The sequence below is a fragment of the Dasypus novemcinctus genome, chromosome 2 (assembly GCF_030445035.2).
Source record: "Dasypus novemcinctus isolate mDasNov1 chromosome 2, mDasNov1.1.hap2, whole genome shotgun sequence".
Classification (NCBI taxonomy): Eukaryota; Metazoa; Chordata; class Mammalia; order Cingulata; family Dasypodidae; genus Dasypus; species Dasypus novemcinctus.
The window spans coordinates 56,305,798-56,324,090 of NC_080674.1; the positions used below are offsets into that span (position 1 = coordinate 56,305,798).

At 38.7% G+C, this 18,293-nt stretch overlaps 1 protein-coding gene across 1 annotated transcript in view; it reads right to left on the reverse strand.

Moving 5' to 3' along the window:
* Window positions 1–12,925, reverse strand: part of IL6ST (interleukin 6 cytokine family signal transducer) — a 52,502-nt gene extending 39,577 nt beyond the window's left edge. The window contains exon 1 of the mRNA XM_004459335.5: window positions 12,660–12,925. Within this exon, the coding sequence (XP_004459392.1) occupies window positions 12,660–12,689 (30 nt within the window). The 5' untranslated portion in view covers window positions 12,690–12,925. The remainder of the gene's footprint in view (window positions 1–12,659) is intronic.
* Between the last annotated feature and the right edge of the window lie 5,368 nt (window positions 12,926–18,293).

Here is an 18,293-nt window from a genome sequence, read left to right on the forward strand (position 1 = left end):
CATTACCCAAACATACGCTATTTATCAAAGACTCACCTTAAATTAAAAGACTTAAGTAGGTTGAAAGTGAAAGGATGGAAAGAAATATACCATGCAAGCAGTAACCAAGAGAGCTAGGGAAGCTATACTAGTATCAGATGAAACAGACTTTAAGTAAAAAAAGATTAAAGATAATCATTATATACAAATAAAGGGGTCAATCAACAAGAAGATAAACATGTACATAACAGAAGAGCTCCAAAATATATGACGCAAATATTGTCAGATTTGAAGGGAGAAAGACATGGTTCTAAATTAATAGTAGGAGACTTTAATACACCACTTTCAAAAATGGAAAAGAACAAAGACAGAAGATCAATAAGGAAACACAAGACTTGACCGATACTCTATACCAACTATATCTAACAGACATATATCAAACACTTTACCCAGCAGCACATTTTTGAGTGCCCAAAGATTTTGCTCCAGGACCCACCCATTTGTTAGGTCACAAAACAAGTCTCAAAAAATTAAGAAATACAGAGATGGTGTGTACGATCTCTGACCACAATGGGATGAAGTTAAAAATCATTAACAGAGGGCGATATGGAAAATTCACAAATATGTGGAAATTAAACAACAAATTCTTAAACTTATGGGTCAAAGAAGAACTCACAAGGAAAATCAGGAAATATCTTTAGAATGAAAATGAAAACACAACATACCAATACTTATGAGATGCAGCAAAGGCAGTGGTGCATTAAAAAAGATTTCAGGGAAGCAGATGTGGCTCAAACAATTGAGCTCCCACCTACCACATGGGAGGTCCTGGGTTTGGTTTCTGGTCCCTCCTGGAGAAGACTAGGAAGACAGCGAGCTGGCACTAAGGGCAGGCATGGTGAGCTGACACAAGATTATGCAACAAGAAGACACAAAGAGGAAAGATAATGACAGACATAACAAAGCAGGGAGCTGAGGTAGCTCAAGTGATTGAGGGCCTCTCCCCCCCCATGGGAGGTCCCAGGTTCAGTTCCCAGTGCCTCCCAAAGACATGAGCACACAGCAAATGGACAGAGAGTGCAAACAATGGTGGGGTGGTGGTGGTGCTGGTGTCAATAAATAAAATAAATCTTTAAGGAAAAAAAAAGATTTCAAATCAGGGATCTTACCTCAAAACTAGAGGACCCAGGAAAAGAACAATCTAAACCCAAAGAGAGCAGAAGGAAGACATAACAGAGATTAGAAAAAGATAAATGAGATTCCTTGAAACAAACTACCTACACTGACTAAAAAAGAAATGGAAGACCATAACAGACAAATAACTAGTTATCAGTAATCAAAAACCTCCCAACAAAGAAAAGCCCAGGACCAAATGTCTTCACTAGTGAATTTTACCAAACTTTCTAAGAATTAACATCAATCCTGCTCATACTTTTTAAAAAACTGAAGAGGAGGGAACATTCCCCAATTCATTCTAGGAGGCCAACATCACCCTCATATCAAAGCTAGATAAAGATAACACAAGAAAGTTGCAGACCAATATCTCATATGAATACAGATGCAAAAATCTGTTTTCAACAGATATACTATTGTATATCAACAAAATACTAGGAAACGAAATACAACAGCACATTAAAAGAATTACAAACCATACCCAAGTGGGATTTATCCCAGTTATACAAGGGTGATTCAACATAAGAACGATTAATGTAATACACCAAATTAATAGAATAAAAGATAAAACCAATGATCATTCCAATTAAAGACGTGACAAAATTTGCTACCCCTTCTTGATAAAAAAACTTAAAAAAATACGCATAGAAGGAAGCTTCCACAACATGATAAAGGGCATATATTAAAAACCTACAGCTAACATCATAGTCAATAGTTAAAGACTGGCAGCTTTCCCTCTAAGATCAGGATGGACAGTGGATGGTTACTGTAACCACTTTTATTCTCAACATTGTACTGGAAGTTCTAGCTACAGCAATTAGGCAATAAGAAGAAAAGCATCCATATTGCAAAGAAAGAAGTAAAAATTTCCCTATTTGTAAATGACATGATGCTATATACAGAAAATCCAGACGTAGCCAAAGTCTTGGTAATAATAAATGAATGCAGTGAAGTGGTGGGGTATAAGAGCAACATCCCAACATCAGTAGTGCTTCTCTATAAGAGCAATGAACAATTGGAAAATATCAAGAAAAAAACCCCATTGACAACAGCAAGTAAAAGAATCAAATATCTAGGAATAAAGCTAACTAACCTAGGATGTAAAGGACTTGTAAAAAGTAAACTACAAAGCACTGCTAAAGGAAATTTTAAAAGATATAAATAAATGGAAGGACATACCGTGTTCATGGATTAAAGACTTAATATTGTTAAGATACCAATGCTAACCAAAGTGATTTATAGATCCAATGCAATCCCAATAAAAATTCCAACAAATCTTCTTTACAGAAATGGAAAAGCCTATGATCAAATTTAGATGGATGAGTTAAGTGGCCCTGTATACCCAAAGCCATCTTGAAAAAGAATGAAGTTAGAGGACTCACACTTCCATACTTCCTAATCTTAAAAGTAATCAAAGCCACAGTAATCAAAATAGCATGATACTGGCACAAGGACAGACATGCAGATGAATGGAACTGAACTGAGAGTTCAGAAATCAATTCTCAAGTTTATGGCAAACTGTTCTTTTGTTTTTTTAAAGATTTATTTTATTTCACACACAACCTACCCCCCCCGCCACCCCACCCTGCCGTTGCCTGCTCTCTGGGTCCATTTGCTGTGTACTCTTTCTTGTCTGCTTGTGTTCTCCCTTAGGCAGTTGCAGGAACTGATTCTGGGACCTTCCGGAGTGGAAGAGAGGTGATCAATCATTCTCTTGCACCACCTCAACTCCCTGTTCTGCAGCGTCTTCTTATTTTTTCTCCTCTGTATCTCTTGTTGCATCATCTTGCTACACCAGCTCTCTGCATCAGCCAGCACTCCCACATGGGGCAGCACTCTGCGTGGGTCAGCTTGCCACGCAGGCAAGCTTGCCCTCACCAGGAGGCCCTGAACATAGAACCCTAGACCTCATTTTTGGCAGACAGGAGCCCAACTGCTTGAGCCACGTCTGTTTCCCACAAATGGATTTTTGACAAGGGGACAAAAACTACTCAATTTGGAAATAATAATAGTCTCTTGCCCAAATGGTGTTGATAAAACTAGATTTCCACATGCAAATGAATAAAGGTGGACCCCTAAGTCATACCATATACAAAAAAAAAAAAAAACCTCAAAATGGATCAAACACCAAAATATAAAAACCAGAAACTATAAAACTCCTAGAAAAAAAATAGGAAGGCATCTTCAGGACCTTGGGTTAAAGCAATAGTTTCTTTGCCTTTAAATGCAAAGCATAGGCAACAAAAGAAAAAAATTAGATAAATAAGACCTCATCCAAATGAAAAAATTTTGTGCATAAAAGGACTTTATCAGGAAAGTAAAACCTACTCAATGAGAGAAAGAGGCAAACCATATTATTCTGTAAGGATTTAATATCCAAAATTTTTGAAAAAATCCTTCAACTTGACAAGACAACCCAACTAAAAAATGGGTGAAAGATTTGAATAGACATTTCTCCAAAGACACACAAATGGCCAAAGAGCACATGAAAAGATTCTCATCATTAGCCCTTAAGGAAATGCAAATCTAAACCAAAAAGAGATACCATTTGATACCCAGAATGGCTACTATTTTAAAAAGTGTTAGAGAAGATGTAGAGATATATGAACACTCATTCATTGTTGGTGGCACTGTAAAACTGTGCAGCTGCTGTGGAAGACAGTTTGGTGGTTCTTCAGAAAATCAGTATCAAATTATCACGTTACCAGGCAATTCCACTTCAAAGTATATACCCAAAATAATTGAAAGCAGGGACTCGAACAGATATCTGCACACCGGTGCTCATGGCAGCACTATACACAAACTATACACAAAAGATGAAAGCAATCCATGGTTCATCAACTGATGAATGGACAAGTAAAATGTGGTATATATATACAATGGAATATTATTCAGCCATTAAAAATGCATGAAGTGTTGCTGATCCATGTGACAACATAGATGAACCTTGAAGACGTCATGTTGTGTGAAATAATCCAGATGTAAAAGGACACATATTATATGATCTCACTGATATAATAAAATAATTAGAATTAGCTAATTAATAGTCAGACATCGGAACATGGTTTACTGGGGTCTTAGGTGGGGAAAGGGAATGGGGAGTTAATGCTTAAATTGTACAATTTCTGTTGGGGTTGATAGAAAACTTTTGGTAATGGATGATGGTGATGGTTGCACAACATTTTGAATGTAATTAACGGCACTGAATTAAAAATATCTGAATGTGGTTAAAAGGGCAATTTTAGATAGTATAAATAGTAGCATACAAGTTTTAACAACAACATAGGACTGTACAACACAAAAGGTAAACCCTATTGTAAACTATGGACTATACTTAATAGTACAACTATAAAATATGTTCTTTCATTAATTCTAACAAATATACTAAACTAATGCAGGTGTTAATAATAGGGTGCTATATGGGAACTCTGCATTTTATACATGATTCTTCTGTAAACCTACAACTCTAATTTAAAAAACAAAACTATTTTCATAATTAAAAAAAAAAAAAAAAAAGATGGTCTGCCCAGCTCAGGCTGAGTTCCCACTCCCCATGCCACAGCCTGGAAACTCTCTCAAGGCAATAGTAGCCAAGTGCAGTCATAGAGCTCACTTCATTTGTTTCTCCTCTGTCAAGATCACCATCTTTCACTGTTGATGTTCATTGTCTTAAAACTGTTTCTTCACATATTTGATCTGTTTTTGGTTGTTTCACACCGGAGGACAAATCCAATCTTTTAATTCACCTTGGCCAGAAGAAGTTCCATGGACATTTGGATACCAAACCAAATGAGGACTATACAATAAAACTATTGTCAAGCTATTACGAATATTGATGTAAGAAAGCCTAATAAAATATTTGCAAATTGATCCCAGCAATGTATTTGAAAACAACAAAATATGAATATGAAGAAGTCAGCTCAAGAATACTAGTTCAACATGAGAAAAGAAATCAGTGTTATTCTCTATTAACAAATTAAAGAAAAAACTTCATGATAATGCCAGCAGGTATTTGAAGGGCATTTGATAATACTCAGCAACTATTTATAATTATTTAAAAAACCTCACTGTCAGAAAAACAAAAGAAAATATCTTTCTCTTAATGTAGCATAACGAAGAAGAGCTGTACTATGGGATCAGATTGCCTGGTTTGTGTTCAAATTCCAGCTCCTCTACTTTTTTTTAATCAGGGAAGTTGTGAATTTACAAAACAATCATGTATAACATACAGGATTTTTATATACCACCTCACCACCAACTCTTGCGCTGGTGTAGGAACATTTGTGCAGTTAATAATAATACTTTTTAATAATTGTACTATTTTTTTAAATAGTAGTTACCTTTGTTACCACTGGTGACAGATGATTAAAATAGCTGTATTATCCATTATTTACATTAGGTATAGTTTCCTCATATGTCACCCTATTATGACTAACACCTTGTATTAGTATCATAATTCACCATATACTTGAACTATTAATTATAGTCCATCCTCTGCAACAGGCTTCACTTGTTGCAGAGTCCTATGTTTTCTCTAAATATTTATCCCAGTAATATATACAGCCTCAAGTTTACCCTTTTAACCATATTCATCTATACAACTCAGTGTCATTGACTATACTCACAATACGGTGCTACCATCACCACCATCCATTTCCAAACCTTTAACATCAGCCCAAACAGAAATTCTCTACAAGTTAAGCATCAATTCCATATTCTCTAAAACCAAGTTATCTCCCTATACTCTAGATTCTAACTCTATTAGTTTGCTTGTTGTAATTAATTCATAACAGTGATCATACAATTTGTCCTTCTGTGTCTGTCTGATTTCACTCTACATAATGTCCTCAGGTTCATCCGTGTTGTTACATGCATCAGTACTTCATTCCTTTTCAGGGCTGAATAATATTCCATTGAATGTATATACATTTTGTTTATCCATTCATCGGCTGATAGACACTCGGGTCACTTCCATCTTTTGGTAATTGTGAACCCTGCTGCTATGAAATACAAATGAGATAGCCAAATCACATGGTAATTCTATACTTAGCTTACTGAGGAATTGCCAAACTCTTCCACAGTGGTGACGAGCTCCTCTATATTTTATAAAACATCTTAAGATGACTTACTGAACATTCCTCACTTCATTTCCTTATCTGTAAAAATAGGGATAACAGCACTACCAACTATCTAGGACAGTTGTGAATATTATTAAATAGGTTAATAAAGTGCTTTGGATCCTATCTGGCTCATAGTGAGTACTCAATAAACATTAGCAGGTACTGCTGTTAGTATAGCTCTTATTGCTACTGCCACAAGTAAAACAATTAGAAACCCACAGCAAAAATCATGTTTAAAGGTAAAAATTAAAAATATTTCCATTAAAGTCAGGATTCACTCACACAAGGATGCTCAGTATCACCACCTATGTAACAGTGTTTTAGCCTTAAGCAAAAACATAATAAGATATAAAAATGGAAAATATTTGTAGATGATACAATCATCTATAAAGAAAAAAGAGAACGAAATGGCAAACTATTAAAACTACTAGGTTTCATGGCCCACTGGGTGGACTGTGGGAGAGTGTGGGCTATGGTATGGACCACTGACCCTCATGAGGTGCAGCAGTGCTCAGAGAGATGTATTCACCAAGTACAATGAATGTCTCATGATGATGGAGAAGGATGTTGTTATGGGGGGAGGAGTGGGGTGAGGGGGGTAGGGGGGTATATGGGGACCTCATATTTTTTTAAAGTAACATTAAAAAAATAAAGACAAAAAAAAAACCCAAAACTACTGGGTTTAATTAATATAGTCGCTGAACAAAAGATCATCCAAAATTAAAGCCCTCTTATACAACAGTAATAGCCAAGTCAAAAATGTAATAGAAAAACCCCTATTTACAATAGCATCAAAAACTGTAATATACCTAGGGAAAAAACTAATAATTAATATATAAGAATTATATAGACAACTATAAAACCTTACTAAAGTGCATTAATAGGATCTAAATACCATGGAATGAGAAAACCCAGTATAATAGAATATATAAATGCAGCAATTGTAATACCAATTGCAAAGTGGTTTATTACATAAGGTTACAAACCAATTTAAAATTTCATATAAAATATTTAAGAATAGCTACAAGATGACTTTCAAAGTGAGTAAAGAGAACACTTATTCTATTAGCTATAAGATGTAATATAAAGCTATACTAATTAAAACATGGCATTGGCACAAGAATAGACAGATTAATGGTACAAAACAAAAATCTTGAAATAGGCCCAAGTATATACAGGAATTTACTAACTGATAAAGGAGGCATCTTATATCACTGGGGAAATAAAGGACTATTCAACAAATAGTACTGAGACTGGCTGCATAAGCAAAATAGTAGCGCCCTACTTCTCCACACTCAGACTGATTAAAGACCTAAATGCAAAATAAGTTTATAAGAGTATCAGAAGAAATTACAGACTATAACCATAGGTTAAAAGGCCTTTTACAAATTATCATTGACTGTTTTAATCAGACGAAAAAGTTTAAAGTAGATTCTGATGAACATCCATGGTCTCACCATAGGTTAAGAAATAAACATTGTAATATAATTCAAGTCAAACAAATCGCTTGCTCCTTAGAAGCTCAAAATTTAGAGAAATTGAATATGTACAGTGCTACAGGAGCACAGAAACTACCCAATTCAGACGGTGTCCAGGAGAGATCAGCCCTGAAATAAGACTAAGGGATTTCTTTACAGAAAAAATATGATATCCCAAGGCTGAGAGGCTGTTCATTGCATACACAAGTTATACACCATTATTTTAATTGTCAAGTCAGGATTACCAATGGCAAAACCCAAGAGCATGCCAGTGTACCGACACAAGCACGGTATCTGAAACACAGCTCTGGTGAGCTTACTTTGCGCTGCTGGTTTTAGGTAGAAAGACAGGGGAAAGTGTGCCCTGTACAAACATCTAAAGAAAAAAAGTGTACAGAAGACAACAATATAATATACACTATCCAGAAATAATGATGAGACCAATTTACCCTAGAGCAAAGGATAAAATTGCTTAGTTTGAGTGGAGGAAAATGAAATTCCAGAGAAAAACATTCAAATTTTAACAGGGACCACAGATTTAGTGTGCTAAAAGGAATGTAGCACCTGATCTGGATATGAATGCATGCTGCTTTAAAGCAATCATCCATACAACATCATTTCAGTAGCTATGACCCTCTTATTCACAAAATCAATCAGCTAACTTATTTTTCATTGACTATTACTAAGATATACTAGATAACCACAGAATGAAAAAGAAGAGACTGCAGCCATTGTTATGACAATCCTGTTTCTAAAGCCTTTCACATTGTTCGCCATTCCTGCTTCTTGAATTTCTCCCATCTCTTGGTTTCTATGTAAAAAGTGGATGAACTTTTTCCTTTATCTACTTTTCTATCTCCTTTACTGAATTCTCTACTAATATCCTGGCGATGAATGTACCCCAAACATACAGTATTTGACGTCGACTCTTCTTTCAAAATATAAATTTCTTAGGAGACACATGACTCCAACTATCAGCTACAAGCAAAATATTTTCAAGAATTCCTGCCTGGGCCTTTCTTTTATTTCCAGCCTCTTGTCATCTTCTTGCATATTCTGCTTCTGATTCAATAAATTTAACAGGTCTAAAAACAATATATACATACTCACATGCACATATGTACATAAATGCACACACTTTTTAATCAAAGGATTTTATTATTACCCTATCTAAAAACTTACCCTCTTGAAATGCTAGGGTCCATCTTTGTCTCTTACATTTCTAGTGCATTCTATCTCTTTTCAGTCATAAATCTTACCAAGTCTTCTTTCTTGTCCCTTCTTTTCTACCCCCTACCATTGCCAAACTAATTGAGACACTGAATGACTTCACTACTTGTTACAGCCTTCCTTCTTCCAGTTTCTCTCCTCCCTCCAAATTGTTCTCAACACTACTGGTAGGTTAATCTTTCTAAAACACTACTTTTTAAACCAAACACTCTTTTCCCCAAAGGCTTTTTAAAGGGTCAATAGCAATGCTAAACATTTTATGCATTCAAGGATCCAAAATTCTGGCTCCAGTTTGTCTGTCCAATCTGTTTTCTCCAATATTCAAGTCTCCTAAACAATTCTTTCCTCATATTTTCTTCCTCAAGCTAACTCACCAATAAACTTCTAGAAAGAACAGCAAGCATTCTGGCTTCTACTCCTATCATGCTGGAATTATTTCTGTAGTGTCCCAATTGCAAAGCAAATATTTAAGTTCCTCATTTTACTTGACCTTACCATGCCATTCACAATTTGGTCTTACTTTCACCATTTCCTACTACTCATCCAAATAGACTCTAAGTTCAAGCCACAACAATCTACTTGACTTTCTCTAATATATCTTGTTCTTTCAGAGTTTGTGCTTCTCCATGTGCTATTTCCCGCCTCTAGAATGCTTTTTCCCTGACTTTGTTATAAGCTACTTTTAAGACTTAGATGAAACATGATCTCTTCTATGTATTTCTCCCCACTCTTAAAAGCATCTTTCTTGCTCCCAATTCACGAGTACATAGTTCCCTAACAGGACCATACCATAATTATCCAATTATGTCTTGATATTCTCAGAATCTAACATACTTTGAGACATATAGCAGATACTTAACGGTGGGTTTTTAAACACCTTCTGTTATGGCCTTAATATTCTATTCACCATCACTTACGCATACTATATGAAGAGGCAGTATGTACTGGGGTTAAGAGGTCGGCTTCTGAAGCCAGGCTATATCACTTAATAGCCATGTGCATTGGGCAAATTAATTTTTCTGTGCCTCAGTTTCCCAATGTATAACAACATAATACCTACAATTCATGAAGTTATCAGGGTTAAATGAGTTAATAAGGATAAAGTGTTTGGAGCAATGACTGGCACAAAATAAGCATTAAATATATATTAGCTATTATAATTAATATACCTTGCTTAGTCCTGACCTTTTCCACATTCTAGTCCTCTACTTGAAATGGGCTCCCTTCATTTTTCTACTTAGCAAATCTTAACCAGGTTTTAAGTGGGTTACTTCTGGTAAAACCTTTGATCATTCCAATCCATAAATGATCAGTCCTTAATTTAAATTCCTAACACTTATCTCTGCATTTAATTAAAACTGCTTTGTATCCTTGTAATTTTTCATGCATAACATTTGTCAACCCAATATACTAAACTCACTGAAGGCCTTGAGGACAACTCATGAGTCTCTGTGAGTTCCTATAACTAGCAGTAATGGCTCAGTGTTAGTGTAATCCAATGCCCTCTTTTAAAAATGGATATTCCAAAATTTTAATTAAATTTGTTTCTTTCAGAATGAACAACTTATTAACCATATGAAAACTTCATCCAGCTTCATACAGAACGCCAGATCCATATTCCTCCAGTTAAAATAAAATAAAAGTTTTACACCCTTTTAGGCAATGACTACAGCCCATGGCCAGCTCAGTATCCCTTTAACCCAAGTCCGGCCAGCCATCAATAAATCATTTTTCCTTCTCAAAATCATTCCTGCTGTCCTGGCCTTTCTATACACAAATAATTTAACCTCTCTCAACTTCTATAACATTAGTAGTGAAAAATAAAAACTCAGTAGAAATTTCAACTATGATCATACTATATTGCCTTTACAATCAAAGAAATGGAGAAGCCTGTGAAAAGCCTCTCTAGGAGCCAAGCTGCAAATAACTAGAGCCAGGCAATTCTGACTACCATTAAAATGAGGAGCTCTGAATGGCTTCTGGGGCCCAAAACCTTCCAGGTCACTCTAGAGAAGTTATGCATTAATCCCAAAACAAATTGTGGTAGTAGGTTTTCTATGGGAAATGTGCCAGCCTGGTAAAATGATTGAAAGCACACAATTTGGAGTCACAGAGATCTAGGTTTCAGAGAGACCCTGACCGACCTTCAGTTTTCTTTCTATGAGGAGGGTATGGTAACACTTGACGGTCATATAACTAATCAAAATTCACCCTAACATTTAACCCAGGTGCAAATTCCCTCAAAATTTCAAACAAACTGAAAACACTGTTATTCAGAAATAAAGATGAGAACACAATACATTTTGAATTATATAAGAGGAGGTTGTATTAAATTATCTGGTAGTAGTATTCATAATACTCTAAATTATCTATGAGAGAATTAAACATACATAGTATTGTCAATAATACAGACTTGAGATAAGGGGAAAATTCCACTGAAGTTTATCCCTTTTTGACACTTTCTTCTTGTAACTCTTTCCTCCCACTTGTGATTAAAAGCAAATGTTCAAATTTATCCCAAGAGAAATATTTTCGAAAGCACAAATGGTTTTAACTTAATATCAAGTTGGCTCTATAATTGTAGTATTCCAGTTTATCATTCAAATACACTTATAAATAGAAATTAACAAAAATGTATGAAAATTTATGAAGTTAAGATAATGGCAAACAGCTGATTTAATGATGAGAGTCAGTAATTTCAAAATTAAGAGTTGTTCCAGCTTGAGGCTGGCAGGCACACGCAGTCTAAAAGGTTTGTTTACAGCCCTGATTAAACCAAACACCCCCTTTTAACCTGGCAAGACTTATCCTGACATTCTAATAATAATTATTTTAAAGCAAACATAATTACTGAAATGCAGTGAAACACAAATTAAAGCAAAATGGATTTTTCCTTTTTGGGGAAAAAAGGAGAAAAGAACAAAAGTTCCAAGTGTCATTTTTCAGCCAAAGACATTATCCAATCTGGGGTTATGTATAAAATACTGCTCATTCCCTGAAAAACAGAACGCTGCTGCTTAAAATCACCTTTAGGCTTGTGGGGTGGAAGGAGAAGTGAAATTTTAAAGACATGGATTTGATGCCCCTAGAGTGCACCCTTCGGATCGCGCAGTGTGTAAGATTAGTGTGTGAGATTCGTTAGAAATGGTACATACGAGATTAGAATCAGAAGAAAACTAAGGAGTTAAGAATGTTTATAAGCACTGTGAACTTTCAACAATGGTCACACGTTAATTTAACACCGTAAAGATGGCTTTGGGGAAGGAAAATTAACCTCCTGTAATTAAGTGCAGGGCTAGTGGAATTTAAGGGCAGATAGAAAGGAGTGGGGATTTGGTAACCAAATAGGGGTATGATCCAGAATTTTGGGGCGGGGGGTTGAGATGGGGGGGGGGGGCGCGGCGGGATGTACCTTAAAGGTTTGTATTCAATATTGAGAAATCGAGATGACAAAGTTGGGAGAAGTGGACTTCGAGGGTATGGGAGCAGGGAGAGGAAGGAATGCGGGGATTTCCAGCCTTGGGCTGATAAATTCGGGGCGTGCGCGGTGTCGCGGCGCCCCTCTCTCAGGGAAGGTTGGTCCCTCTAGTGCCAGGTCCGCTCGCCCATCCGCCCCCAACAGGGAGGTCCCTAGTCTTCCCACTACGCGGTCCCTCACCCGGCCCCGGTCCTTCCTCACCTCAGGCCGCCGCGCTTCGATCCTCCGCATCTACACAGCGCACGTTCCCCTCGGCGCCAGGCCGGGCCGGAACCGTGGGCCGGAACCTTCGGCCGGAGGGGAGCCCCCCCCCCCCACCCCACCCCCGCCAGACCGTGCCCGGGCGCCCCCCACGCGGCTCCGCGGGCCTCCGGGATCTTCGCCCAGGCTCTGGCCAGCTCCCGGATCCAATCAGGCGGACTCCGCACCCCGTCGACCTCGCGCAGCCAGTCCTTGCGCCCCCCCACAATCCGCCCCGCAGCGCCCCGCCCCGAGTTCCCGGACCTGCGCATTGATTGGCCCCTGAGAGACGGCGCGCCGGGGCATTGGCTCAGCGGCCGCTCGTCGGCAAGGGGGCGGGACGCCAAGGGGCTGCGATTCCCGTAACGCGGCTCCCGGCGTCCCGGATTTCGGTGGCTGCCTCCGCGTCGCCTTTCCTAGACGAGATCGAAGGGATCTCCCCACCTCCTCGCTGCGGGCGGAGGGGGAGCGGAATGTTCCATTTTTCTGTGGAATAGCAGGGTCATGAACTGAAGCTGGCTGCTGCTTGCAGGAATCCCCGCGGCCTCTCTTCGCGGCCTTCCCTGAGGGACTCAGAGGCGCGGGGGACCGCCGGGCTCCCTTGGGGAAGAGCTCTCTCGGGGAAAGTGGCCGTGACTGTCCACGAGATTGCCACAGATTGTGGCGGATGCGTCCACCAGGACTTATGTAAACGAACCTTGTAATGCCACGTTATGTATTTTTAAGTTAGTAAATGAGTTCAGATATGATTTTTCAGTAAACCCCAGAGCTGGGGACCCGCCACGAAACTAGTTTTTCCCTGTGGTTTGTGCCTTCTAATCAGTGATTAAAAATACCCAGTAAAAATCAGTTTGATTACAATTCATTTCCTACTCCCCTAAGCCAGGGAAATGGACTTTCAGGCTTCCTTTAGTAAATATTTTTTCCGAAGCAAGACGAGAAGTTGAAAAGATGAGTTTCGTGTGTGTGCGCGCGCGTGCGCTCGAATGTGCACATTTTTGAAACACGGCCAAGACCAGGGCCTTTTGTTGAAGAATGGCAGGCTATAGTTTAATGGGCTTGGGACAAATTATAAATGTAAATTATGAGACATTTGTAAGGTTCTTGTATTATTTTGCAGATTCAGATAGAGTAAAACATGAAGGTATGTTATATTTTCAATGAGATCATTTTTAAGTCACATCAAAATGTGCCTCATTTGTGTCAAAGGCTGAACGAGTCCACGGGGAATGTGGAGAAAACGAGCATCGGAGAAACAAAGCCCCATCATGTTTAGCGCTTGCCGATCCTTTTCATCCTATATTTAACCTACAGAGTGGGACATGATTGAATTTTCTAGGTTTGTCACTTATTAGGGGTGTTTATTTTATTTATTTTTTGAGAGCTAAGTTGTTTGTTTTTTGCATTTGAAATATTCTTGGACTTCCTTGGTCTGAGAATCTTTGCCATAGGCCTTAACAGTCACACAGAGGCAACCAAATGCTTTATGGGTTTTTACCTCTCTGTCAGTTTTACAAGAGGCCCACCCATTCCCCTAGTTTATTGTTGGTATCATCCTTAATTAGGTTGGTTTGGTGTTCAGCACAAAGGGCCTCCATCAACTTGACATACAGAGGCTCATTACGATTGGCTGCAAGCACACAAAGATGGGCTTAGTGCTTGTCTAAGGCTTTGGCATCTTGGCAGATACCACATGGAAGACCATGGTGAATGAGGGAGGTCTTCAGCACCTCAGGTAAAGCAGTGTTAACGTCCCTTACACTTCCAGCAGTCATGCATTCCTGGCCCACCCACCCATGGTGGTAGTTTAGTGCTGGAGCCCAATCTTGAGGTCACCAGAACCTCTGTCTCTGGGCAACGCAGGCAGTGGCAGGGAAAGAGCAGGCCTGTTTACTTTAAAAACAGATTTTTATAAATATTTATTTAAAAATTTATTTAGATCCAGCAAACATTTATTAGGGGGCAATGTGTAGTAAAGTATATGCTCTTATTCCAGAGCGCCTGGGTTTAAATGCTATGAAACAAGGGCGGTCAATGTTGAAGACAAACTGACTGCCTTCCTATTTGCCTAAATCTGGCCCTGAGCAGGATAACCACCTACTTCCTCACCTGTGCCCAGTTGTGTTTCTGAAACTGTGTGTCAGCCTAGGAACTATCCCCATGTCCTTCATCAACATAGTGACTTCAGCATCCACAGTAATGACTCAACTCCCTGACCTCATAATTTTTCATCCTTCTCTTTTCTAATGATGTTGGACTTCAGTCTCTATTAGCAACGCACAGGTTTAGCCATACCTTCAAACTAGTCATCAGATGAAATTACTCCACCTCCATGAGTTGTGACTTTCCCCCTCTGTACCTACAGCCACTTACCCCTCCACGTCTTAACTTCACAACCATTAAATCTGCAATTTGTCCTCGGTGTGTGTCTTTGTTCTCCTAGCTTATCAGTTATTTCATACCTTTTTTTCAAATCTTCCTAAGCAGTGCCAAACCTTTTCTCAACCATTTCAATTATATTCTCACTAGTATCTTCAATTCCTGTCTTTCAACTATGTTCACCTTGTTAATCCTATTTCCTACTACAGTCTTTTAGTTTTCCAAACTATTTCCCTTTTCCTTGAACTACTAGTCCCACCCCAACATTTATTCTTTTTTTTTTTTTTTTTTTTTTTTTTTTTTTTTTTTTTAAATTTTTTTATTTTTTATTGAATTTGTAATAATATTACATTAAAAATATATATGTGAGGTCCCATTCAACCCCACCCCCCCACCCCCCCTCTCCCCCCCCCCAACAACACTCGTTCCCATCATCATGACACATCCATTGGATTTGGTAAGTACATCTTTGGGCACCTCTGCACCTCATATACATTGGTTCACATCATGGCCCATACTCTCCTCTATTCCATCATGTAGGCCCTGTGAGGATTTACAATGTCCGGTGATTACCTCTGAAGCACCATCCAGGGCAGCTCCATGTCCCTAAGACGCCTCCACCTCTCATCTCTTCCTGCCTTTCCCCATACCCTTTGTCCATTATGTCCACTTTTCCCAATCCAATGCCACCTCTTCTATGTGGACACTGGATTGGTTGTGTCCATTGCACCTTTATGTCAAGAGGAGGCTCAGATTCCACCTGGATGCTGGATGCAATCCTCCCATTTTCAGTTGTAATCACTCTAGGCTCCATGGTGTGGTGACAACATTTATTCTTAATACGGAACCTTACTTCATTATTTCCTGGCAAAATCAAGACCAGTACTTGTGAGCATTCTCCACTTTTCTCTAATTTAAAAAGCAATTATATCTTTATCTCCCTCCCCTCTCAAAAGAAGGGACCCTATTCTTTTAAAAGATAAAACCGTCCTTTAATATTCTTTTTTTGTTTCTTTGTTCTTTTTAGGTACCTGCGGATTTTAAGAATGCTATCACACCTTCACACTCCTTGGTAGATTAAAGATGGCCATAAATTTTTTGGCACCCCTTCATTGAGAGGTGGAGTCTCTTTTTCTTGCTAATTCTGGTAGGCCTGAGGATGTATTGATTAACAGAGTACAACAAAAGTGACTCTTTGCCAGTTTGGGTCCAGGCTACGAGAGCTGATAGCGTTTACCTTGGTCTCTGGGAGCCCTTATCCACCATATAAGAAGTGCCACATACATGAATAGGTGTGGCACTAAATTGAAAGGAAAAGAGGCTGAAATGAGCCCAGCCTTCCAGTTGTCCCTGCCTAGGCACCAGACGTATGAGTTGAGCCATCTTGGAACTTCCAGACCAGATCAGCCACCAAGTGAATATTGTTAAGTGACCCCAATCAATGCCACATAGAGCAGAATTGCCTGGCTGAACCTGCCCAAATTCCTGATCCACAAAATTGTGAGATACAATAAAATGTTTATTGTTTTAAATCACTAAGTTTTGCTTGTTTGTTACGGAATAATAAATAAACAGAACAAAACTCTCAAATCCATCATGCTTACTGCGACATATCTTATCATGTCACTCTCCTTGAAGCTCCTTCAATGTGTACCCATCACCTAAGGCCCTTTTGTATGTCATAAAAGTCCACCATTACCCGACCTCTACCTACTTTTCCAGGCTTATTTTCTAACATGACTTCCAACTATAGGCCCTCATATTACCAATTTGCTAGTGGTTTCTGTCTATTATCCAATATACTGTTTCCTGCTTCTATGCCAGGAGAAGACAGCTATGGTGTCCTTTGGCCTATCACTGCTTTCTTTATTCTTTTTGCCTTAATTTGCTCATCATCTTTCAATATTTACCTTAGGAGATATTTCCTCCTGGAAGTCTTCTCTGGCTTCTCCCTGCTCAAGGTCATGAGGAACGCATAACGAAAGAATGAAAATAATTCCAGATTCTTTTCTAAGGCGTTAGAAAAGAAATCGAAAAAGTTAGAGAAGGCATGTAAACCACAGAGCAAAAAGAGAAAGAAGGAAACCAGAAAAAAAATGGCAGACAGGAAAAATTTCTTACTCCTTAAGCTAAATACCAGCTTAGCTCATTCCATTTCTGTTTGTGTATTAGTTTCTCTCGATATCCACAGTCATGAATGCTATATTAGCTGTGTGACAAAGTGCCATAGGACTTCCAGAAAAAGGACAATTACTTTTGCCTGAAGAATTTGGAAGATGCTTTTAGAGGAGGTGTGACAGTGAAGCAGGTTCTTGAAAGATGAATAGGAGCTCACCAGTTGAGAAAATAGAGGAAGGGAATTTGTATCAGAGAGAACATCAAGAAGGAGCAGCAGGAATGTGGAAGGGTAAGGCATGATCGAGAGGTCTGGTGATGCTAGAGGAAGGATTCCATGATGAAAGATTAAACTGGACAGGTAGATAGAGGCCTTCCTTAGATGCCATGCTTCACAGAGAGTTTGGACCTCATTCTGTAGGGAGCAATGAAGTTTTTAAAGCAAGAAACTGCAGTGGTCACTTTTGTGTTTCAGAAAGTAAATTTTGTCAGCACTGTGGAGGATGAGTTGGAGGAGCCAGAGAGTAGAGTTGATAAGTTCAGTCAACAGGCTACTGCAGCAGTCTAAACTTGAGCTAATGAGAACTTCTAGGGCTACTCCTCCTTTCAAAGGGTAAGGAAGGTGCTATTCCAAGTGATGCCAGGGAGATGGAATGAGCAGAACTCGACAGCACAGTATGGTGAGAAATGTATGGACAGATTTGGCATCAAAGTTTGGTTCAATCACTGCTAACAGTTAGGTATTCTTGGGCATTCTTTGAGACTCTGTTTTCCCTTTGTAAAAAATGGTTAGACAATACGTGTTTCTTAGGTTACTGGAGAGTTTAACTGCCATAGGACCTGGTACAGAGTAGGCCCAATGTTTATGCATAATTTTATTTCCTTTGGTCATCATTGGAACTAGGAAGTGAGGTTTTGGAAACATTAGAGATGAGTGCAAGATTTATAGCTTGGGCAAGTTGGTGGATGTTGAACAAAAGTAGAGCAGGTTTGTCTACAAGGAAGACAATTCGCTTCAATTATCCATGCACAAACTGTGGCCAATGGCATGAGGTAAGATGATTCGTTTCAACCCTTTGGGTTCCACCTCTGTAGCTTACC